The sequence below is a fragment of the Polypterus senegalus genome, chromosome 2, assembly GCF_016835505.1.
Source record: "Polypterus senegalus isolate Bchr_013 chromosome 2, ASM1683550v1, whole genome shotgun sequence".
Taxonomy (NCBI): Eukaryota; Metazoa; Chordata; class Cladistia; order Polypteriformes; family Polypteridae; genus Polypterus; species Polypterus senegalus.
Window position 1 is genome coordinate 184,369,580 of NC_053155.1, and position 26,598 is coordinate 184,396,177.

The 26,598-nt window shown below is 37.0% G+C and overlaps 1 protein-coding gene across 1 annotated transcript in view; it reads left to right on the forward strand.

Annotated features, from left to right (window-relative positions):
• Positions 1-4,563: 4,563 nt before the first annotated feature.
• LOC120523582 (ADP-ribosylation factor-like protein 6) overlaps positions 4,564-26,598 on the forward strand; it is a 37,919-nt gene continuing 15,884 nt past the window's right edge. The window contains exons 1-4 of the mRNA XM_039744995.1: positions 4,564-4,668; positions 9,414-9,559; positions 23,547-23,608; positions 24,740-24,808. Coding sequence (XP_039600929.1) covers positions 9,437-9,559; positions 23,547-23,608; positions 24,740-24,808 — 254 coding nt within the window. The 5' untranslated portion in view covers positions 4,564-4,668; positions 9,414-9,436. The remainder of the gene's footprint in view (positions 4,669-9,413; positions 9,560-23,546; positions 23,609-24,739; positions 24,809-26,598) is intronic.

Sequence of the window (26,598 nt, forward strand, 5' to 3'; positions counted from 1 at the left end):
ATGAAGCAAGAATATTAATGTATAAGTAACAAGTAAAAAAGACAAAACAAATCTATACAATCTTATAAAACAGATATAGAACTAGTAAAAGAGCACCATCCTTACATACGGTATAAATATGTAAGTCTATAAATATGAATCAGAGTGTTACAGCAGCTTGGAGTGGTAATTAAGTTAATCACATTTATCCTGCCATGTATGGATATTTTTATTAAATAATGGCCCATGATTATAGTGTTAATACAGTGCAAATCTATGAGTGAAATAGTAATTTAATCATTTGCATTTATACTGCTGCGTCCAGGTTTTTTAAGTTAGACGAACTAGCTTAAGTTGGGCGAACTAGCCACCCAAACCGACACAGACAGGAAAAGACACAAGTGCATGTGCAACACACGTTTATTATTCCCTTTATCCATGAGAAACACCTTCCCCAGATTACAGAAGCGGAGCCTTCCTAGAATTGCTTAAGGGATAAGTGCTGTGAGACATCAAACTCGAGTGTCTGCTGCTCATTCACGGAGTCTAGAACGGCCAACAAAACATTGGGGATGATGCATTTGGTTTTATTTTGAAGCCAGTCATGCCTGCTTTAAATCAAACCCAAAGATAGGTTTGTGGCTGTTTCGGTTCACCAGCAGGATGAGACTATATAGGGCTATTTTGTTTTGCACTCCTGTCACATGCCGTCCTGTTTTATGCATTAATGTCCATGTTGTCTCTAAACTGCCAGAACCCAGAGCTAAACGAACCCATTCCTGCTGCTGAGCTAAACGTCTACTCTGAACTACAGGCTTAGGTTTAACTGTGAAATCGATTACAGAAGCAGAGCCTCCCTAGATGTGTTTAAGGGATAAGTGGTGTGAGACTTGAAACGTGAGTGTCCGTTGCTCTTTCATGGAGTCTAGAATGGCCCACAAAACACGGTGGATGATGCATTTGATTTTATTTTAAAGCCAGTAATGCCTGGTTTAAATCAAACTCAAAGATAGATTTCTGGCTGTTTCGGTTCACCAACAGGATGAGATTATAGAGGGCTATTTTGTTTTGCACTCTCGTCACATGCTTTCCTGTTTTAAGCATTAATGTCCGCGTTTTCTCTAAACAGGCAGAACCCTGAGCTAAACAAACCCATTCCTGTTGTTGAGCTACACATTTTCTCTCAATTAAAGGCTTTGGTTTAACGGCGAAGTCGATTACAGAAGCGGAGTCTTCCTAGAAGTGTTTAAGGGATTAGTGCTGTGAGACTTGAAACTCGAGTGTCCGTTGCTATTTCACAGAATCTAGAACGGGCCACAAAACACCGGGAATGACACATTTTGCTTTAGTTTGAAGCCAGTAATGCCTGCTCTTAATCAAACCTAAACATATGTTTGTGGCTGTTTCGGTTCACCAGCAGGATGAGACTATATAGGGCTATTTTATTTTGCACTCCCATCACATGCTGTCCTGTTTTGCTCCATTGCTCCATGTGTTATTTTTTCATATTGTTTAAACTGTACGTTTTTAAATTCTTTCTTTATAAAAGTGGTATAACAAGGCGCTTCTTGTCTTCAAATTTTTTCCCTTAAGTAAGAAATAATCTGATTCAGTAACTGTAAGAGCCATTTTCCTAGTAGCTATAAGATTCATGAATATTTTACTAGAAGACAATGCATAATCTATGGGAGGTTCCTATAACCCCCGTAAGTAGAACTGTATTGGTATATTCTTGCCATTTCTAACAGCTTTGAGTAAACATTATTCTTCAGTTAGTGAATAGTCTTGCCATGTGTAAGGTGTGGAAGTCATAAGGTTTTAAACCGTGCCAACCGGCCTACGGGCCATTTGAGTGTGGGAAGTAAATATGTAAGAAAACAGCACTTGATTTATGTGCTGTGCAGTACGTTTAAAGCGTACAGTAGAAGAAGCTAAGAATCTTTAAGTATATAAGAAGTTAAGAATCTTTAAGTAAAGAAGAAGAAGGAAAGAACTTTTAAGTAGAGAAATAACTAAAGTTTCTCAAGAAAAGCTAAGTTTAGAGAAGATACATTTTTTTCCTTTTTTTTTGCCTTTTATTCTACGTGTGTAACTATTTTTCTTTTATTCTTGTGTTGATTATTTACTTTTAACTTTCACTAAATAATTTTAAAACAAACTTTTGGACTGAGGGATTTCTTTCGGCACACATTTTACCCATGCTTGACCTTGCCTTACACTTCGGCGGCTACAGTAACAATACGTTGACAACTGTGTTCATTACGAGAAGGTGAAATCAAAATAGTAACTATCTTTAACTAATACCTATTAAAAGACGAAATCACAAAAGTATACCGCAAACCACCACAGTGCGAACATCGGTGGCCACTGAACTCATAGACATAGAATTACTAGACGCCGCCTGACCAGCAGCATCGTACGGCAACATCGCCGCCATATTGCGAGTGGCACTCTGTGGAGTGAAGTAATGGATAAAGATGCCTAATGCATGTGCTGCTTGGGATTGTAAAAAACGGCTGTACGCTCCAAACCAGATCCCGGGGGATTACATTTCATAGGTAAGGCTGAACAATTATTTTGGTTATATTTGGTCATTAGCAAATCCCATTTTATAATCTTAACTTTAGCTAAAGCAGGCTAAACTAGCAAAGCTATGCATTTATGTGCTCAAGTGAGCCTCCAAACAACATTTTGGCTAAACGTATTTAGTCACTAACTATGTAGATTGTTGTTAGCTGTTAACATTTCTCAAACTTTGAAGGTTTCCCAAAGAAATCCACCTCAGGAAGAAGTGGGAGGTAGCCCTTAGACGGGATTTTGAGAAAGCTGTTCTGTGATGCGTGCCGTGCTAGTTTGGTAACAGATGCTGTACCGGCATCATATGATCAAAGCTACCACTTGCTCACATTTAAAAACAATGGAGGTTTGATGATTCCTTCTGAGGGTACAGTCAAGGTGGTCAAAGTAGCTAAGCGTGTTATCCAACAGTCGACATTAGGGCAAGCTGTCAGTGTATCTTTGATCGATCAGTTTGTTCGGGCTGAGATTGGTTCAGATGATGTGTTTTTTTCTCAAGGAGCACATTGAGGAAGCACAGTTTGAAATTGACAACCATCATTTTATGCTCATGTCTTTAGTTGTGTCTGTCTTCCACAAACTAAGGCTGCACCATATTGCCAGACTGAATACTCTCAAATTACAGAGTGGCAACACACAGAAAAAGCTATGTAAGACACTTCTGTTTCAAGGATTTTAGATCCTATCCTGTATATATTTAAGTAGCCACATTGTGTGTGTGTGTGTGTGTGTGTGAGAGAGAGAGAGAGAGAGAGATGAATGAGTGAAATGAGTCAAATGTTTTCAGAAATTACTAAGCCAATTTGTATACAATAAAATTGTTTATTTTTGTCATTGAGTGTATCATTTCACTGTTAAAAGAAAAACCAGACTGCCAGTTGCAGTCTTACTATTTTGACTTTCAGACATTGGTCAAGTTTTCATCTCATTAGTTAGTAATAATAATAATACATTTTATTTAATAGGTGCCTTTCTTAGCACTCAAGGTCACCTTACAATAAAATTAAAGAACATTAGTAAAATTAAAACAAGAGAATGATACATCAAAAAGCAATAATTAGTAAACAAACAAAGATAGCTGGTAGTAAAAGTGCAAAATTCACAATTGGTATGCCAGTTTGAAAAGATAAGTTTTCGGGGCAGTTTTAAAATGTGTTATTGAATTGAGCTGATGCATAGGAGAGGGAAGAGAATTCCAGAGTTGAGGGACACTGTGAGACAACGCTTGAGCTCCTAGAGCACTGAGTATCACGTGTGGAACACAAAAGTTGAGCTGCAGATGAGGATCTGAGTGAGCGAGAGGGAGTGTCGTCTGGAGGAGATCAGTGAGGTGTGGGTTTGCAAGTCTGTGGAGAGCTTAAAATGTTAAGAGCGGTATTTTGGATTGTATTCTGTAGTTAACAAGGAGCCAGTGAAGTTCAGAGAGAATAGTTTTAATATGTTCAGTGGATTTAGAACAGGTTATTATCCTGGCAGCAGCATTTTGAAGAAGTTGTAAGTGATGGATAAGTTTTTGTGCGATGCCAGATACAATAGCATTACATTAATCTATACAGTACGTGAGGTGTCTAGGGCATTAACCGATACATCAGTACTGTGTTGTGTAAGAACAGGACGAAGTCTAGAAATGTTTCGGAGATGGAAGAAGGCAAGAAATATTACTTATATGGGAGGAATTATTTAATAACAAAAATAATAATAATTATTATTATTATTCGTATTATTATTATTATTTAATATTTGCCATTATTAGTATATATGGATATCAATAATTGCATTTAAAATCTGTTATATGTAAACGATACTGTTTTAAACGTTATTGTTTTTTAATCAGAAAACCAGTTTTCCACGTCTACCTATATTAGTTTAAATGGCACTTTTGCCACTCGCAATATGGCGGGCACGCTGACGTATCGTGTCGACTGGGCAACACAGTGAATGCGCCGTCTATCTATATAGTCTACGACAGAACTTGTGCACTCAAATGAGCGCCTTAATTACGTCACTTCCTCGCGACTAACACTGTGGCTGCGCGTTCTGCATTGGTTGTCGACTGCGTACACATCAGTTGCCCTGGAAACGTGTGCTTTCAATATTGAAAAGAAGTAGAGGGTGAGTTCGGCATATTGGTATTATAGTAGATGTTTAAAACATATTTTAATTGAGTTTTTTTTCAGGTGGACAGTGGGAAGTGTGTGGGCCGCTAATTAATACAATACGGCCAGATAGGAAAAGAAAAACGCGGTGTACCGCAGGCCCTGTATTGGGGTGTACTGACGGGAAAGCTTTCTGTGCTTAAAACCAGCGTATTCGAGCTTAAAGTTTATGGCTTGAGTTTCAGGTAGATGAGCCGTCTAAATGCGTTCGAGGCAGCACATGGACGTACAGTCAGTCATTAGGGTTTTGCCAAGAAGAGGTTTACTTTGTAGGCAAAGTTTTTACTGGGTGGGTTTAGATGTGAGAAATTAGGACAGTCTTTTTAACGAAAATTTGATTCTACTGAATTTCTTTCAGTTTCAAATGGAATTTTAGCGTGTCATTTTCAATACAACTGTAAAACAGCACTTCGTTTTGGTAAACCAAAAGGTTACCTTTTAATGATCATATGATGCTAATTTGCCTGGTCAGTTATTTACATCCTTGTTTCCTCACCGCCCAGTTAACGGCTTTGATTTTTCTTAGTTGTATTCGGTGCACTTTACGCATTGACGGGCATGAAAACATTCAAGTTTAATTTTGCAGTATTTATTTCTTTTTTAATTTTTGTTAACTATTCTGAGGAGACATGCAGGTAAAAATTTTATTGCGCTATGTACACATCACAATAAACTTAACTTCAGTTAACCACTTAATCTACTAAAGCATGCTAGTAAACAATATAAAAACATCACAAGTAAATTGATGAATTCTAGATGAAAGTAGTACACATAATGCTCCTACAAGCCCTAAATGATATGAGCAATACATTGGCATTTTCCTTAGAAAGGGAGTAATTGCAAGACATACTAGTGTACACAGGAACTCCGTCTTTGTTGCCTACCTAGTTCATCAGTGTCTGATATCTTTAATAACATAATCTATTATCAATGACAATTTTACTTTATACATCCAACATGAATGCAACGTCTCACCTTTCCAGGAAAGTCTTTATATACTGTAATCCTGTGTTGAAATTTCCATTTTCAGACAGCAAATAGTTAAAAACAGTAGTAAGGCAGATATGAAAAACATATCAAAATTTAGCAGATTTACTGAGATGATGTAATTGTAATTTTTTAATGCAACTCTCCTGGAAAAATTAATTATGGAAATAATCACACAGACATATTTCATTACTTTATTCTCTGCCTTCCAGTTGGTTTGAGCCACAATGCCAAGCAGGAAGGCTGGGAAAATATAAGCATTTTTAAGTCAAATCACTCCACAAAAACTATATGGAAAGGATTTATATTTGGTTCAGTTACAGTTAAAATTTACAGTCACACTTCAAGTTTGCTTGTCCAATTGTTGGGCATTATAGAAATTGCATTTTTTTTTCCTGTATTGCACACCAAGAAAGGTCGTGTAACCTCACAGCCATGAATTTGTGAAAGGTAATGTTATTTATTTATAATTTTGTTTCCACAGTGTTTATACACATAATTCACATGTGTAGGTAGGTAGTTAACAATATACTGACTGTATCCATCCATCCATTTTCTAACATTCATTTCAAGATTTTTTTTATTACAATGTCGATTCACCTAATAAATAATTTTGGCACTTTTGATAGAATCATTGTAGATGCTTTGCAGCTGCAATTAAGTCATCTTTCTAATGCGACTTTACAATCTATAAAACTTGGCTAACAGGAATGGAGTGTATGTGCCATATAGTGTCAAATATACAATTGACTTTTAAAAATGTAAACTTCCGGCCCCTTCAAATTTTGTTATGTCAGCTATTTCTAACAAGAGAAATTGTCTTTGGAAAAATTTCCATTTTTCTTTCTAAATTTGGACAAAGGTTTTACAGGGAGTGGCGGGGGATTTCTGAGGAGTAAGTAAGGCTCATAAGGAGCGGTGCTGGCACAACTCCGAGTTTTGTTGTATTGCTGAGTTACTGAGATAATATTATTATAAATTGACTTTTTAAAATGTCATTTTTAGTTAATTGGTGAAATGAACTGCTGTCTGAAACACTACAGAACTCTACAATATTCATACTTAATATCTAGTTACAGTGCATCCGGAAAGTATTCACAGTGCATCACTTTTTCCACATTTTGTTATGTTACAGCCTTATTCCAGAATGCATTAAATTAATTTTTTCCCTCTGAATTCTACACACAACACCCCATAATGACAACGTGAAAAAAGTTTACTTGAGGTTTTTGCAAATGTATTAAAAATAAAAAATTTGAGAAATCACATGTACATAAGTATTCACAGCCTTTGCCATGAAGTTCAAAATTGATCTCAGGTGCATCCTGTTTCCCCTGATCATCCTTGATGTTTCTGCAGCTTAATTGAAGTCCACCTGTGGTAAATTCAGTTGATTGGACATGATTTGGAAAGCCACACACCTGTCTATATAAGGTCCCACAGTTGACAGTTCATGTCAGAGCACAAACCAAGCATTAAGCCAAAGGAATTGTCTGTAGACCTCCGAGACAGGATTGTCTCGAGGCACAAATCTGGGGAATGTTACAGAAAAATTTCTGCTGCTTTGAAGGTCCCAAAGAGCACAGTGGCCTCCATCATCCATAAGTGGAAAAAGTTCGAAACCACCAGGACTCTTCCTAGAGCTGGCCGGCCATCTAAACTGAGCGATCAGGGGACAAGGGCCTTAATCAGGGAGGTGACCAAGAACCCGATGGTCCTCTGTGGAGAGAGGAGAAGCTTCCAGAAGGACAACCATCTCTGCAGCAATCCACCAATCAGGCCTGTATGGTAGAGTGGCTAGATGGAAGCCACTCCTTACTAAAAGGCACATGGCAGCCTGCCTGGAGTTTGCCAAAAGGCACCTGAAGGACTCTCGGACCATGAGAAACAAAATTCTCTGGTATGATGAGACAAAGATTGAACTCTTTGGTGTGAAAACCAGGCACCGCTCATCACCAGGCCAATACCATCCCTACAGTGAAGCATGGTGTTGGCAGCATCATGCTGTGGGGATGTTTTTCAGTGGCAGGAACTGGGAGAATTGTCAGGATAAAGGGAAAGGTGACTGCAGCAATGTACAGACACATCGTGGATGAAAACCTGCTCCAGAGTGCTCTTGACCACAGACTGGGGCAACAGTTCATCTTTCAGCAGGACAACGACCCTAAGCACACAGCCAAGATATCAAAGGAGTGGCTTCAGGACAACTCTGTGAATGTCCTTGAGTGGCCCAGCCAGAGCCCAGACTTGAATCCGATTGAACATCTCTGGAGAGATCTTAAAATGGCTGTGCACCGACGCTTCCCATCCAACCTTATGGAGCTTGAGAGGTGCTGCAAAGAGGAATGGGCAAAACTGGCCATGGATAGGTGTGCCAAGCTTGTGGCATCATATTTAAAAAGACTTGAGGCTGTAATTGCTGCCAAAGGTGCATCAACAAAGTATTGAACAAAGGCTGTGAATACTTATGTACATGTGATTTCTCAGTTTTTTTATTTTTAATAAATTTGCAAAAAAGTCAAGTAAACTTTTTTCACGTTGTCATTTTGGTAGAATTTTGTGGAAAAAATGAATTTAATCCATTTTGGAATAAGGCTGTAACATAACAAAATGTGGAAAAAGTGATGCACTGTGAATACTTTCTGGATGCACTGTATGTAAACAATAATATGAACAATTGAAATAGAGTCAAGGAATCATCAATAGACGCACGCATCCAGCTATCTATATTTTTCTTTCATTTTGTGTGCAAAATAAAATTCTTTATTTTTTGTATTAAGATTCTGCATTGTTTCACAATAGATGCCTTGTAGCCAAACCAGCTTAAGGTTGTGGGTCAGATGGTCATTAGTTTAGCAATTTTTCTTAGTTAAAGGAAGACTTGGCAGCATTTGGTAAATTTCTTAACATTCGTGCATTCAATTACAGAGGAAGTGCATTTGATTAGTTTCTCTTTTAATGTCTTTTGCTGTATGTGGTTCTTGTTAAAATATGTCCTGACAAAAGATTAGATTAGTTTGTTTTGTTTTTTTCTTGGGTCAATTTGTAATTGGACAAATAATGCTAAAGTGTTGGTAGTCATTCATTTCTAAAGTTTGACCCTAACTGTCAGTAAGTTGAGTTTCAAAATTGAAATACAAACACAAAATCCTGAAAAATGATTCCACCTTTTCTGTTATTGAGTATAGTAATGTGGACATGAGAAAAATATTTATGCAAAGCTACAGGTAAGTATGCACATGGTCCTTGGACACTTCAGTTGCTACTTGTACAGTAGCTTCTTGTCTTTATGTAGATACCTTGTCCTGCTGATCATTTTTGCTTTTTTATTTCTTTTTTTAAAACAGGGCTTTATAAAATGCCAGCTTTATAGTGACATTATAAAAATAAATTTTTACAAATAAAGTATGTGGTGTAAAAGCTAAGATGCAGTAAATATAATAAAAGGCTTCTGTAAAAAAGATGGGCATCCCTAAAATCTTCCCTGAGCTGCCATCCCTAGTTACAGGTTCATGGCGTGATATCCATTTGGCTCATGAGACCAGCCAATCTGCTTTTGTGTTGACATGTTGCTTGTTAATCTGATTAGCCGAATCACTGTGTGTGTGTTTTGTCAGACTGCTCAGTTTGTTTTTTTTTTCTTTCACCAAGTAATAGAGTACTAGATAGTAAAGCCTTTTTCCAGCTCTTCTAATACTGAGATGTCATAATTAGGTGAGACTCCTTACATAGACGCCATGGGCCTTTTTGACAAGCTGGCAGGATGGCTGGGAATTAAAAAGAAAGAAGTACATGTTCTGTGCCTTGGTCTGGACAACAGCGGCAAAACAACAATCATCAACAAACTGAAGCCTTCAAATGTATGTTGATCATTGAATTTTCTTTAAGCGTTATTATTTGCATGCAAGGTCTAAAATATATTATCAAAATAATATCTTGTTTTTTGACCAGACAAGATAGACTAATCCCTTTTGTAAAAAAAAATAGAGGAGGGTAAATGGTGTTTTTCTAGCTAAGTGGGCAATTACTAGTAGACATTTACCAAATCACCTTGATTTGTATTTGCTGCTGCTGCAGCTGTTGTATTTAGAGCTGTCCCTAGGGTAGAACTCCACTAAGTACCTAGTATAGATTAATTTACCAAACAATTTTTACTTTTTGAGGTAGGAAATCCTGTTGTTCCTCTTAGTTAATTGATAGTTAATGAAGAATGCTAAATAATATTTGCAAAATGTACCTGCATTATTGCTTAAAAGTTTGTGCTGTTGTAGTTAAAGGATATGTTTAGTGTTTTAAGTTGTTTATGTGTTAACAAAAGTAGCATGCTGGTGTTTTCTCCAACAACTTAAACTATAGTAAGTAATTTTGTACAATATGGTGTTTCATCAGGGAGCTTCCAGGTGACAGCTATTGTAAAACACGATTTAAAATATTTTTCTGCTTTCTAAGCAGTAAACATTAAAGTTCATTCATTCTCATCTTTTTAACATTTATTTGTTTAATTAAATTAGAATTGGGTGATGCTTACATAAAATTGGGTGATGCTTACATAAAATTGGATGATGTTAAGTGTGTTGTCCTTAGGGTTTATTGCTGGGATGACCTCTATTTTTAATATATTATATATACATGATCGGTTTAGGAATATAAACAGTAAGCTGGCTAAGTTTTCAAATGACAGCAAGCTAGGTGGACTGGCAGATAATTTAGTATTGGTTGAATTATTACAGAGGGAGTTGAATAGAATACAGGCTTGAGGAGAAGTTTAATGTAAGTAAATGTAAGGTATTACATGTTGGAAGCTGTTAGACTTGAATATACAGTGGGAAGTCTGAAACGTGAAAGTACTACTTATGAGAAAGACATGGTAGTCTTAGAGGACCCTTCACTAGCACTCTCCAAACAGGGTTCAGAAACCATTAAGGAATGAACAAATGCTAGGGTATTTGCACAACGTGTAGAGTAAAAGTCAGACAACATTATGGTTAAACGTGTATGGAGTGCAGTTTTGGCCTCCAGGCTACAAAATAGACATAGCAGTGCTATGCATGTCACAATTATTACATAATTGTCTGATTGTGATTATTTAAGGTAATCGCGATTATTTTGCACCAGTAATGGCACACTGCATGATAACGTGCAGTGAATACACTTGACTTGAGCCTTCATAGTTTTCATACTCTTTCTCTGTACGTTTAGCATTTGTTTGCTCAGAAGTTGATGCGCTTGCAACTCTTCTTTTCTCCACCCTAGCGGCCCACTTCTTCTCTTCTTTCATCAGCATTTTTCGCGTTAAAATTGATTAAGTCAGTCAGTGTTTATGTTGCAATTACTTAGTACGTTTTCCTTAATTTTTCACTTAAGCTGGCACTTAAGTCTTCAATCTGCCTCAAGAATGATTTAAGATATGAAGAGGTAGGGGAAGTGACAGCAAAAGCGGTAGGGAATGAGAACAGCGCCCATCCGGAAGTACTGCACGGCTGCCCTACTGGCCACTGCCGAGAGTTGATTCTACAATAAAATAAAATACAAATTTAAAATAGGATTCACCTTAGAGGACAATAATCACCCCAAAAGTGGATTGTAGACGTCACGTAGTATATATGTACCAAATTTTAGGTGCACAAACGGTTTGCGAGCTGCAGATGATTTAAAATCCTGGACAGACAAATGGACAGCCACAGTAGCGTATTATATAAGAAGATAATTGTATAAAAACGGCAGGGTGAAGCAGAAATATTATATTTCTGTCGCTTCTTACATGTTGTTTTCCACTGGGTAAAGTTTGGCAGGTGCTCATTTAATGACGTCCAGTGTTGGGGAAGGGTAAAAAAATAACCTATTTACATTACTTGTTAATTACAAAAAAAGTAATTAAATGTGCTACTTAATTACTTATAAAATGTAATGCATTTCAAAAAGTTTGTTCCTTTTGTGTTACTCTTTTGTCTTTTGTATGAAAAACTAAACATTTCACTGGCCAGCTTTTGTTATTAAATCCTAAACTGGAGAACCTTTATTAAACTAACTGGAAACACAGCCAAATATGATCAGTTTCATAAGTTTTGCAAATACTGTAGCTAACCTAGGTTAGGACCTGAGTGGGGCATGCCCCATAGGTGGGTAAGAGCTGTCAGGGTTTGCATGTGTGGTAATACCTGGAGAAGCTGGCTATAAAAAATGCAGCTCTTTGAGCAGCAGAGGGGGACGCAGACACACCACTTGCGATCAAGTTTCCAGGTCGGCTGCTAAAGCACATGTTATAAAAAACTTTTGTTATAAATAAATAACTAGATGCATCCTTATTGATCGCAAGAGTTCTAAGGCCAAAATGACAGCAGTTGCGGCGCAAGCTGGGTTTTCCCAGAGTATTTAATTTTGAGGAGAGGTTGGTTACATGGCTGTCAGAATGATGAAGAAAGGGGCTGAATATGATGCAGCATTTCATCAAAGGGCAAGATAGATATACACAAATATTTATAGTGCATCTCTTCATCACGTAGGTTACCCACTCACAAGAGTTTTATATTCACACTTAATCTACCACTTTTGGTAAATGGGTCTGACACTCCATCTTCGTTTATTTTCCTGTTAAAGGCAGCAATAACAGGCATGCCTCCTCTTCCATCAGCAGAGTCTCACTTCCTCTGCTATGACATTTTAGGTATGTAATCTTAATTAAGCACTGTCACCTGCAGACTAGATCAATGTGCTGATCGAACAGGCTGTATACAAATATCGTTTTGCTGCTGACCTTGCACAAGCTTCAAGTGGAAAGTATAAAACAGGCTTCTACAGTAGCAAGCCACATCTTTATGAAAAAAAGACAATATTTCCACAACACATATATATATATATTTTTTTAATAAAAAATCATGTATTTTTACTTGAGGAGGATAAGTATTTTGTTTTGTTACTTTAAAAAGAAAGCAAGGTTCCCTTTGATGGCAAAATTAGAAAGAAAATCTATGTACAACAAATATTACTTCTAAGATAATGATTAGTATGGCAGGCAACATTGTGACCCCAGTGAAATTTTGCTATAACCCAGATAAGGTAAGCATGTTAGTGTTCCTTGCCCGTAGTCTGCCTAGTCATTGAGGAGCGTAAATTGGCTGTGGGTGTGGACGATAGGGATATGGCCTGTTTTGGCCATAATACATTGTTTATTTTGATTATGGTACCTTGGTTATTGGTTCTTATTTATGTCATATCTGCACTATGCAAGATTTTTTTTACACAGTCTAAAAGACAAATAGAAATGTAATTCTTATTTATGTTTCAATGTTCAATGTCAATAAATGGCTCTTCGTCTTCATAAGGTGTATGTTTATTATTAAACTATTATTAGACCTACTATATAATAATGGCATACAATGAACAGAAAAGATAAATCATTAATTGCAATTATTTGTATGACAATTAATCATCAATCATCATTTGAGATTCACAACACTTTGTTCCTTTCACTTTCCTTCTGCCAACGGCCTTCATTTGCATATACTGTATCGGCACACCCCGTTCCTCTTTAAGAGTGCTATCAGTGCAGTTTTGAAATGGGGGACCTGGTGTGTTAGAATGTCCCTTTCACTAGAGCATTATTAATGACATTTATTTATTTATTTGTTTATTTTAGAAAGTTAAAATTACAGACTGTCGTACTGGTTTCAATAAAGCTTTGTTTGGTTAACAAAGTAAGTGACTGGAACAAAAGGACGTTTTTCTCTATACTGTATTGTAAAAATAACAATAAAATGAAAGATGTCACCCTTATCCTTTAAATGATATATTTTTTACTATTAAATCTCTTGCTATTTGTTTCATATTCTCAGTAAGAAAAGAAAGCAAAAACAAGAATAATTCCCTATGTTAATTTCTTGTTTTATTTTCATTTCTATAAAGTAATGCAAATACACACCCTGTCTGTTTGATTTTCATCAGTGATATGTTAAGAAAAAGTGCTAGCTTAAATTTCTGTTGGCAGTCTCTAGTAAGACAAGCTGTACCAAGAAGAAGGTAATAAGAAATTATTTGTGCTTCTCTCTTACTGGCCATGCAATAATTTTCCAAAGTCACTGCCTATTCCTGATTTCCTTCTGTTATAGTTTTCCTAAATTCTGCTGCCAAAATAGAGGTGTAAAGTTAAAACTGGAAAATAGTTTATTAAGTTGGTCAGTTACATTAAGACTTACTACTTACATTAAGAAAATATCTAGTAAAATTACTTTTCAATTTTTTTTTACCACTTACAACAACAACAACATTTATTTATATAGCACATTTTCATACAAAAAGTAGCTCAAAGTGCTTTAGATAATGAAGGATAAAAAAATAAGACACAGTAAGAAAATAAAATAAGTCAACATTAATTAACATAAAATAAGAGTAAGGTCCAGCGGCCAGGGTGGACAGAAAAAACAAAAAAAAACTCCAGATGGCTGGAGAAAAAAATAAAATCTGTAGGGATTTCAGACCATTTGACTGCCCAGTCCCCTCTGGGCATTCTACCTAACATAAATGAAACAGTCCTTTTTGTATTTAGGGTTCTCACGGAAGGACTTGATGATGATGGTCACGTAGACTTCTGGCTTTTAATCCATCCATCATTGTTGGAGCATCATGATGCTTTGAAAGAAACCGGAAAAAGAAACAGAAGAGAGAGTAGGGGTCAGTACGGATTTTAGAGCCACCATGAATAGTTATTATGATGAATTGAACATACAGAGTATCAGGATTAAGTTAAAATGAAGTTATAAAAAGGCCATGTTAAAGTAATATGTTTTCAGCAGTGTTTTAAAGTGCTCCACTGTATTAGCCTGGCGAATTCCTATTAGCAGGCTATTCCAGATTTTAGGTGCATAGCAGCAGAAGGCCGCCTCACCACTTATTTTAAGCTTTGTTCTTGGAATTCTAAGGATACACTCATTTGAGGATCTGAGGTTACGATTTGGTATATAAGGTGTCAGACATTCTGATATATAAGATGGGGCGAGATTATTTAAGGCTTTATAAACCATAAGCAGAATTTTAAAGTCAATTCTGTATGACACAGGTAACCAGTGTAGTGACATCAAAACTGGAGAAATGTGTTCGGATTTTCTTTTCCTAGTTAGGATTCTAGCAGCTGCATTCTGCACTAGTTGCAAATGATTTATGTCTTTTTTGGGTAGTCCTGAGAGGAGTGCGTTACAGTAATCTAGTCGACTGAAAACAAATGCGTGAACTAATTTCTCAGCATCTTTCAGTGATATAAGAGGTCTAACTTTAGCTATGTTTCTTAAGTGAAAAAATGCTGTCCGAGTGATCTGATTAATATGCGAATATGCGACACTTAAGACCTATATGTATTTTTTTTTTATGATTTTTTCTATTTTTTCTAGTCTTAACAAATACAGCCCTGACTGGGCATCATGAGCAAAAGAAGGACATTTCCCTTGCTTTTGTTATCTCTGTGACTGATGATGCTTTATTTGTTTGTTTGATTTTTTTATTTTAAAGGCTGCCCTGGTATAAATTGTGACATATTTTCAAGAAGAGATGTTACTTTCACTTACTGGCATAAAGGGATATTAATATGTGTAATAGGGGTTTGTATCTTCACTTGTAAAACAAATGTGTGCATACCTGCCAATTATGACTTTTTCTCCTCAGCTAGGAAACAGCCATAAAGTAAATAAATATTTATTATATGAAAATAGATAATAATCCCAAGAGGAAATTCACATACTCCAGCAGCAGCATACTGATAAAAAACAATATTAAATTAAAGAGTGATAAAAATGCAGGTAAAACAGACAATAGCTTTGTATAATGTTAACGCGTATCCCCCCAAGTGGAATTGAAGAGTCACATAGTGTGGGGGAGGAATGATCTCCTCAGTCTGTCAGTGGAGCATGTCAGTGGAGCAGGACAGTGACAGCAGCAACCACGGGCCCCTACAGGGTGGAGCTTCAAAGCTCTGTACCCGTGGCCCCCAAAGGAACCAGGGCGATCGCCCCCAGATGGTCTGGGGAAGGCGCAAGCCCTCCTCTGGTCCTCCTGGGTGTCCCGGCCGGGTCACCATCCCAGCCACCTCTGACAATGCCTATAATCTAGATGTGTTTCTCTTTACAGTAACATTTTAGAGTGCAGAAAACTGCAAACACTGTATATTGCTTACACAGTAATTTTCTTTTGACTTGCAAACATTATTGCTGAGCTATAGATTTTTATTTACTCTTGACTTTTGTTGCAGTTGGTTTTCATTCAGTAACTCAACATGCGAAAGATGACATCCCTAATAAACATTTTTCTCTAATGCCATAACAACTTTTCTCTGGCAGTGTTTTCAGATTTTTTAATGTAGTGGGTAATGAATTATCACTAGTGTTTATATATGGACTTTGTGTGTGGGATCGGTAGGCAGTGTTTGGTTTTGAACAAAGATAAATTACTTTTGAATCCATCCATTGTTCAATTTTGTTAGACCAGTCAGAGGTTTTGTGAATTGACTTCGTGTTTACAGCTCAGAGAAAAGGGTATCATGTTTCAGTAAATGCGTCTTAGCAATTCTGTAGCTGAAGCTACTCCTCTGTCTGGAGATGATACTGTTCAGTGGATGCAGTGAATTCTCAATGATTGTCATGGATTATCAGGAGCCTACTCAGCGCCCGTCGCTCTGCCATGGATGTTAAACTGTCCAGCTCCATGCCTACAATAGAGCCTGCCTTCCTCACCAGTTTGTCTAGGCATGAGGTGTCCTTCTTTTTTATGCTGCCTCCCCAGCACACCAATGCTTAGGAGAGGGCACTCCCCACAACCGTCTGATAGGACACCTGCAGCATCTTATTACAGATGTTGAAGGATGCCAGTCTTTTAAGGAAGTATAGTCAGCTCTGTACTCTCTTGCACAGAGCATCAGTATTGGCAGTCCAGTCCAATTTATCATCTAGCTTCACTCCCAGGTATTTATAGGTCTGCACCCTCTGCACACAGTCACCTCTGATAATCTCAGGGTCCAGGAGGGGCCTGGGTTTCCTAAAATCCACCACCAGCTACTTGGTTTTGGTGGTGTTCAGGTGTAAGTAGTTTGAGTTGCACCATTTAACAAAGTCCTTGATTAGGTTCCTATACTCTTTCTCCTGCCCACTCCTGATGCAGCAATCGATAGCAGTGTCGTCAGCGAACTTTTGCACGTGGCAGGACTCCAAGTTGTATTGGAAGTCTGATGTATATAGGCTGAACCAGGACCAGAGAAAGTACAGTCCCCTGCGGCGCTCCTGTGTTGTTGACCACAATGTCAGACCTGCAGTTCCCGAGATGCACATACTGATGTCTGTCTGTAAGATAGTCCACAATCCATGCCACCAGGTATGAATCTACTCCCATCTCTGTCAGCTTGTCCCTAAGGAGCAGAGATTGGATGGTGTTGAAGGCACTAGAGAAGTCCAGAAACATAATTCTTAGAGCACCACACTGCCTCTGCCCAAGTGGGAGAGGGATCGGTGTAGCATATAGATGATGGCATCCTCCACTCCCACCTTCTCCTGGTATGTGAACTGCAGAGTATGTATGTTTTGCTTATTAATTTTCTCTTTTCTTCTTTCACTGGAAATGCTTCAAAACAAGATTATTCTATAAAATACTTTCTCTACCTCTTAGACATTTTTGAAATGTTAAATATGTACTGTCAATCTGTTTGTCTATCTATCTATATACACACATATACAAAAGATGGTGATAACTTGCAAGTTGTTTTTCAGTCTTGATCAGACACCAGCGTTTATTGGTGTCCTTTGTATATGTATATGTATATGTTCTAGCTTGTGCATTCTTCCTGAGGACTTTCTCAGAATGTTCATTTTCACCTTTGTCAAAATTATATTCCTTTAACATTAATAGCAGGCTCTAAATTGGTCTGGTATTAGTGAGCGTGTGTTGATGTACAGCGATGAACTGTGTTGTTGCAGCCTTTGCTTGATTAATACGATATGTTGCAATGACTTGGTGCAATATATAATGAAAGAAGGTTTAGTCAACAGAAGTTATATAATTGTGTCACCTTATAAATAAAAGAGGCTATGTGTTTATCAATTTGAGTATAAATTAATTACTCTGTGTTTTTAATTTCTGCTTTGCATTTCTTTACATGTATTTATGCTTTACTACATGTTGAAACCAGAACAAACCGTATACATCCTTGTGAACCATAAAAATATTAGGTTTTAAATTTATCCAGAAGAAATAGGATATTTCTGCTATTAATAAAGGAAAATAGTTAACATGAAAAGCCATATTGTTTCAGTTTGGTTATTTCTTAAATATTTATATAGATTCAGTTGTCGATCATTGTATGAAAAAAGATTGATTCAAACACTTGGCCTATGGGCTGACTGAGGATTGTATATCTTTTTACACTAGTTAAAAAAATGATTCACTATCTGTTTCCATTTTCACATATCACAAGAAAAAGTTTAGTGCACCGTTTAAGAGACTTTAAAAGCAATTCAAGATTTTATACAAGTATGTAATGTGTATTAAAAAAGAAAGAAAGATATTACTCTAACATGCCAGAAAAAAAGCATACTCCACTGAGACTATTCTCTCCCTCCAGAAGTCAAAAACCAGGAAATGTGCAGTTTTTCACCTATGAACTGTTCAGTCTTGGATTTTGTTGCATTAATTTGGGAAGATAAGCTAGTCACATATTTGTCCACAGAACCCACTGTTAAGTGAAATAAAATGGTAAAATTAAAAGACAAAACACTGAAGTGTTATGATTTTTTAAAAAGTGTGCAGCCCTTATGATCCCTATTTGGCTGTAATTGTTTTGAATAAACCTTTATTAACTTTACTGTTAATAGAGCAACAGTTACCCATTGTTATTTGAGAAAGGCTTCATTAGTGGTTGACAGCAGTGTTGATGTCTTGACCACAGATTTTCAAAAGAATTGTGATTTAGTCTCTGACTAAGCTGCTCAAGGATACTGTATGTTCATTTTAAGCCCCTGCAATGTTCCTCTGTTCAGAACATTGTTGTGTTGCAACACAAACATCCTTCTAGTAAAGATGATGCACCCTTTTTGTATGTAGCATCATGTTTGCAGTACACATGCTGTTTAGTATTCACACAAGCAATTTTTAGTTAAGTACACTTGTAGTTTCAAGATAACTTTTTGCAGACAGTTTGCAGGTAAGAGTTTTGTTTACATTGTTGTTTTTTTGTTTGTTTGTTTGTTTTTTGCCACTGCTGCTGCTTTGTCTCTCTTACATAAAAGTCGTTCTTTTTTTAATGACTTGAAAATGTTTATCCATAAATGTCATTTTCAGTGGCAGCCAATGAGAGTGTCTTGATCAGATTTAGCATCTCTGAAAAGTCCCTTTGTAGTCCAATAATTAACTTTAAAGGAGCAGCAAGTCCCACAGGTGAAGTGGTAAAATGTAATTTCTCCTCCATTTCTGTACAGTAATCTGCACTTACTGTAGCTCCTAGGACCGATCATTACACGTGAAGTGGTTTTATACATTTATATATGTATACTGTATATGTGTGTGTGTTTATATATATATAAACTGCTCAAAAATTAAAGGAACACTTTGCAAACACATCAGATCTCAATGGGAAAAAGAAATCCTCCTGGATATCTATACTGATATAGACTGGGTAATGTGTTAGGAACGAAAGGATGCCACATCGTTTGATGGAAATGAAAATGATCAACCTACAGAGCCCTGAATTCAAAGACGCCCCAAAATCAGAGTGAAAAAATTATGTGGCAGGCTAGTCCATTTTGCCAAAATTTAATTGCAGCAACTCAAAATTGTATGCAGCACTTTGTATGGCCCCTGTGTTCTTGTATACATGCCTGACAACATCGGTGCATGCTTCTAATGAGATGACAGATGGTGTTGTGGGGGATCTCTTCCCAGATCTGGACCAGGGCATCACTGAGCTCCTGGACAGTCTGAGGTGCAACCTGGTGGCATTGGATGGACCAAAACATAATGTCCCAGAGGTGTTCTATTGGATTTAGGTCAGGAAAGTGTGGTGGCCAGTCAATGGTATCAATTCCTTCATCCTCCAGGAACTGCCTGCATACTCTCACCACATGAGGCCAGGAATTGTCGTGCACCAGGAGCCACTGTACCAGCATAGGGTCTGACAATGGGTCCAAGGATTTCATCCTGATACCTAATGGCAGCCAAGGTGCCTTTGTCAAGCCTGTAGCGGTCTGTGTGACCCTCCATGGATATGCCTCCCCAGACAATCATTAACCCACCACCAAACTGCTCATGCTGAATGATGTTACAGGCAGCATAATGTTCTCCATGGCTTCTCCAGACCCTTTCACTTCTGTCACGTGCTCAGGGTGAAACTGCTCTCATCTGTAAAAAGCACAGGGCACCAGTGGTGCATCTGCCAATTCTGGTATTCTATGGCGAATGCCAATCGAGCTGCATGCTGCTGGGCAGTGAGCTCAGGGCCCATTAGAGGACATGGGGCCCTTAGGTCACCCTCATGAAGTCTTTCTGGTTGTTTGGTCAGAGACATTCACACCAGTGGCCTGTTGGAGGTCATTTTGTAGGGCTCTGACAGTGCTCATCCTGTTCTGCTTTTCCTAAAGGAGCAGATACTGGTCCTGCTGATGGGTTAAGAACCTTCTATGGCCCTGTCTAGCTCTTCTAGAGTAACTGCTTGTCTCCTGGAATCTCCTCCATGCCCTTGAGACTGTCCTAGAAGACACAGCAAACCTTCTGGCAATGGTACTTATTGATGTGCCATTCTGGAGAAGTTGGACTACCTGCGCAACTTCTGTAGGGTCCTGGTATCACCTCATGGTACCAGTACTGACACTGACTGTAGCCAAATGCAAAACTAGTGAAGAAACAGTCAGAAAAGATGAGGAGGGAAAAATGTAAGTGGCCTCCACCTGTTAAACTATTCCTGTTTTGGGAGTCCATCTCATTGTTGCCCCTCTACTGCATCTGTTGTTAATTTCATTAACACCAAAGCAGCTGAAACTGATTAACAACCTCCTCTGCTACTTAACTGACCAGATCAGTATCCCAGAAATTTCATTGACTTGATGCTATACTCTGATTAAAAAGTGTTCCTTTAATTTTTTGAGCAGTATATATATATATATATATATATATATATATATATATATATATATATATATATATATATATATATATATATATATATATATATATATATATATACACACACACACACACAGTGGTGTGAAAAACTATTTGCCCCCTTCCTGATATCTTATTCTTTTGCATGTTTGTCACATTAAATGTTTCGGATCATCAAACACATTTAACCATTAGTCAAATATAACACAAGTAAACACAAAATGCAGTTTTTAAATGATGGTTTTTATTATTTAGGGAGAAAAAAAAATCCAAACCTACTGTACATGGCCCTGTGTGAAAAAGTAATTGCCCCCTGAACCTAATAACTGGTTGGACCACCCTTAGCAGCAATAACTGCAATAAAGCGCTTTGATAACTTGCAATGAGTCTTTTACAGCTCTGGAAGAATTTTGGCCCACTCATCTTTGCAGAATTGTTGTAATTCAGCTTTATTTGAGGGTTTTCTAGCATGAACCGACTTTTTAAGGTCATGCCATAGCATCTCAATTGGATTCAGGTCAGGACTTTGACTAGGCCACTCCAAAGTCTTCATTTTGTTTTTCTTCAGCCATTCAGAGGTGGATTTGCTGGTGTGTTTTGGGTCATTGTCCTGTTGCAGCACCCAAGATCGCTTCAGCTTGAGTTGACGAACAGATGGCCGGACATTCTCCTTCAGGATTTTTTGGTAGACAGTAGAATTCATGGTTCCATCTATCACAGCAAGCCTTCCAGGTCCTGAAGCAGCAAAACAACCCCAGACCATCACACTACCACCACCATATTTTACTGTTGGTATGATGTTCTTTTTCTGAAATGCTGTGTTCCTTTTACACCAGATGTAACGGACATTTGCCTTCCAAAAAGTTCAACTTTTGTCTCTTCAGTCCACAAGGTATTTTCCCAAAAGTCTTGGCAATCATTGAGATGTTTCTTAGCAAAATTGAGACGAGCCCTAATGTTCTTTTTGCTTAACAGTGGTTTGCGTCTTGGAAATCTGCCATGCAGGCCGTTTTTGCCCAGTCTCTTTCTTATGGTGGAGTCGTGAACACTGACCATAATTGAGGCAAGTGAGGCCTGCAGTTCTTTAGACGTTGTCCTGGGGTCTTTTGTGACCTCTCGGATGAGTCGTCTCTGCGCTCTTGGGGTAATTTTGGTCGGCCGGCCACTCCTTGGAAGGTTCACCACTGTTCCATGTTTTTGCCATTTGTGGATAATGGCTCTCACTGTGGTTCGCTGGAGTCCCAAAGCTTTAGAAATGGCTTTATAACCTTTACCAGACTGATAGATCTCAATTATTTCTGTTCTCATTTGTTCCTGAATTTCTTTGGATCTTGGCATGATGTCTAGCTTTTGAGGTGCTTTTGGTCTACTTCTCTGTGTCAGGCAGCTCCTATTTAAGTGATTTCTTGATTGAAACAGGTGTGGAAGTAATCAGGCCTGGGGGTGGCTACGGAAATTACACTCAGGTGTGATACACTCCAGTTAGGTTTTTTTTTTTAACAAGGGGGCAATTACTTTTTTACACAGGGCCATGTAGGTTTGGATTTTTTTTTCTCCCTAAATAATTAAAACCATTATTTAAAAACTGCATTTTGTGTTTACTTGTGTTATATTTGACTAATGGTTAAATGTGTTTGATGATCAGAAAGCTTTTGTGTGACAAACATGCAAAAGAATAAGAAATCAGGAAGGGGCAAATAGTTTTCACACCACTGTATGTGTATATATATATATATGTGTGTGTGTGTGTGTATATGTATGTGTGTGTGTGTGTGTATATGTGTGTGTATATATATATATATATATATATATGTGTATATATGTATATATATATATATATATATATATATATATATATGTATATATATGTATATATATGTGTATATATATATATGTATATATGTATATATGTGTATATATATATGTATATATATGTGTATATATATATATGTATGTATATATATATATGTTTATATCTTTGACTTAGTTAAAATGTTCTTTTGTCTTCATTTTGAAGATTTCTTCTGCAAGTCTTTACTACACTGCTCAACTGTATACACAGAAAAAGCATATTTATCCTTCCAGATAAAATTTAAAGCAGTTTATTCACTAATTTCCTGTAGATGAATTTGTGGTTCTGAAGGTGGTATATTTTATATGAGCACATTTAGGCTTGCAGTTATAAAAGGTATTAATACATTTTTATTCAGATTGTTTTAATTTCTGCTAATTGTTTTTTCCGTTATCTTGATCTTTACATACAACTAAATCACCTTCAAAATACATGATAGAATTTAAAAGCATAAATGTAAAGAACGGGCTCTTGAATATATTGTAGAGTTTTCTTTGTCACAGGGATTGATGATATAAAATTAAAATTAAACAAATGTCCAGTATGATGTTGTACTATTTGGGCTGATATTATTAAATTTCTTACTCTAGTCTTTACTACATTTTCATGGTTTTAATTAGTATGAGCAAATAAGTTTACAGAAGTATTAATACTTTTACTAAAGCATAATATAGCATAATTTGTAGTATTTAATAAGCCAGAATGAGTCCTTTGTCAAAGACACCAACTTTCCATTTTTTAAGGAAGCGATATGTGATTTTTACTATTACCTTAGTGTCTAACACTGTTCTTTACTATATTACATACAAAGCCCAACATTAAGTCAGATATACTTGAATTTAGGTTTTACAATTTATTTTTTTGACTTACAGGCGCAAGCACAGGACATTGTTCCCACTATTGGATTCAGCATAGAGAAGTTTAAGACATCCAGGTAATTCCAGAGTGAAGCAAATCCAACATAGAAAATAACCTAAGTTAGTATGACATGTTTTAGTGAAAAAACCCTGAATGTTTCAGAGTAAGCAGTGTAATTTGATGTTCAAAAAAGATCAATAATTTATTTAAAAAGTTTAGTTCTTAACAACTATAGTGCCCTGCCATGTTATTCTCCTTCTTTACAGATATTACTCTTGAGTCTCTATATATATCATTGTGAACTGTGCTCATAACACAGCTATGATGGGCCTGATCTCTAACAACAATGAGCAGGCTTACCTGAAATGAAGTGGAGAGTCTGTCACACTGATTTCTGGACAACTGTCTTCTCGTTATTGTAAGCAAGACAAATTAGTTGATTTTGGAATTTGAGACAAAGCAGCAGAGACAAAACCACCCGCATCAGAATTAATGGCACTCAGGTGTAGAGGGCGGAAAGTTTTAGATACCTCGGTGTCCACATCACAGAGGACCTGACCTGGTTTAAGCACATCAACATTTTGATGAAGAAAGAAAAAAATGTTTTTACCATGTCGGATGCCTCAGAAATTTTAGGCTGCCCTCCCGGTTATTAAAGAACTTCTACTTATCCACCATCGAAAGTATCTTAACAGGAACTATTACCCCCTGGTTTGGAAACCACATGCAACAGAACCGCAAGGCTCCGCAGAGAGTGGTATGCTCGGCTGAATGCATCACTGGGGGTTTACTCTCCAGCTTCCAGGACATGTTATCCAAGAAATGATGGAACAGGGCAAAGAAAATTATCAGAGATACCAACTATCCCAACAACGGTTTCTTGTCTGTGCTGCGATCAGGAAAACGCTACTGCTGCCTGAACACCAGTTATGAGAGACAGAGGAAGAGCTGTGTATTGTGTATTATTGTTTATTGGGCTTTTTCATTCTTTTTTTCATGCACTGTCTTGGAGTTTAGCAGTTACGCATTTCACAACATATTGCACTCTATGTATAATTGTATGTGACAAATAAAATGTGACTTGATTTGGTTTGAGTAAAACATACTGCCTAATTTAGTGCACAAAATTAGACTGTCATTTCATACAGTTTAATTTTTCTATATAGTTCTGTATTAAACAAAATCTCTATAAATGTATTTTCTTTAGCCTGTCCTTCACAGTATTTGATATGTCTGGTCAAGGAAGATACCGGAATCTGTGGGAGCATTACTACAAGTAAGTTATATTTACAAAGCAAATGACAGTGTGGACAAGTTAATGATTACAAGGAGGCACAAATTGAGATCACTGTATGTAATATTTACTCTTTAGTAACATGTATTTTGTTTGTGTGTAGGCATGTTTTTGTTTAGCTTTGTGTCTTATCCTAAGTATTTTTAGATTTATGCTCAAAGGACTGTTTAATTATATATTATTATAACTTCTTTATAAATCATTCTACATTTTTTGTAAATTGTATGCATACACTATTCTCAGTCAGCCAAATACTTTTAGTAGTTTTTAATGCACATATGCAAACAAAACTCAAACTTTTCCTCACTGTCACAGTGAAGTTTCCTTGTTATAAACCTGAACAAATTCTAATTATACTCCAATCAGCAAGGGACTTGTAAGTAACCCCACACTCACCTGGATCCTCTCCCATGGGGCAACTCCAATGTATAGTTTTCAACATTTTGCAGATCATCATTTTTGTAGATGCTAAAAGATAAAATAACACTTCCCTGTGCCAAAATATTTTTTTAGTTCACATGCCTTAACAGTTTTTGACAGCCAGTTCTAAACAGAGCACTATAATAAGAATGATAAGACTTTTAGAATACCAGAAAAGCTGAAAAAGAATGTTAGTCTTATAGTCTTAACAACAATCACTACCTTCATTCACCCTTGTATATTGGATAAAATTTAAAGAACCATAAGTCCTGTGGTAGGTGGTTGTTGCAGTGTAGCAAAACCTACCTGAACACCAGTTCATGATAGAAATATTCTAGTATCATGTTGGGAGGGAAGAAACTAAGAGAACAACTAAGAACAAAGTTCTGAAGAGATATTAATCTGCAAACTATTCCATTACTCCAAGCCATCTTCATCTACAAACTACTGAGATATAACCCTTGGGTCTTAAAACTGTATATTCAGCAAATTTTGGTTTCAAATTTGTATTTCAGTACTTAAAAAGGGACTCTCATATTGTCCTGCAAAGCCCATTGACAACATCAGACTCTGCAGTGATATGGAAGAATTCTTCAGAAAACTCAGACTAAAAGAATTTATCCACAAGAAAGAAAACGGTAACACATAGGAACCAACAACAAGCAGTTACAACAGCCTCACCAATAAATCCACATGGACACAAGAAGCTGGCAGAAACTCCACCCTGGATAATTATATAGACTGCTTCCGACAGAGAGTGAAAACAGGGATCTTAAACAGGCAGCAAAGTCTGATAGGAAACATTACTGGGCGAAGATCCATACATTCACTACGGGAAAATACAGAAATCATTATCAAACCTGCAGACAAAGGGGGTGCTTTAGTTATCATGAACACATCAGATTATATACAGGAAGCAAAAAGACAATTGTCCAGTACTATGCATTATTACAAACTAGAAGAAGACCTCACAGATCTCTACAAAAAGGAACTAACAAAAGATAGTAAGTAGCTTTCCTCTTCACATCAGGGATTATGTAAACAGTTCAATTCCTGAGAACCCCAAAATGAGTCACTTCTATATGCTTCCTAAAATCCACAAAGAAGAGAACTCAGGAAGGCCTATAATCTCAGGAATTGGCTCTCTTACAGAAAATGTTTCAGGATGGGTGGAGCACATCCTTAAACCCTTCGCTCGCAATACAACCAGCTAGAGTACATCCAGGACACCACTGACTTCTTAAAAAAACTGTCTGCTATAGGCCCCTTACCTGAGGGAACCTTACTGTCCACAATGGATGTTGAGGCACTTTACACAAACATCCCTCATGATGATGGCATGTTGGCATGTG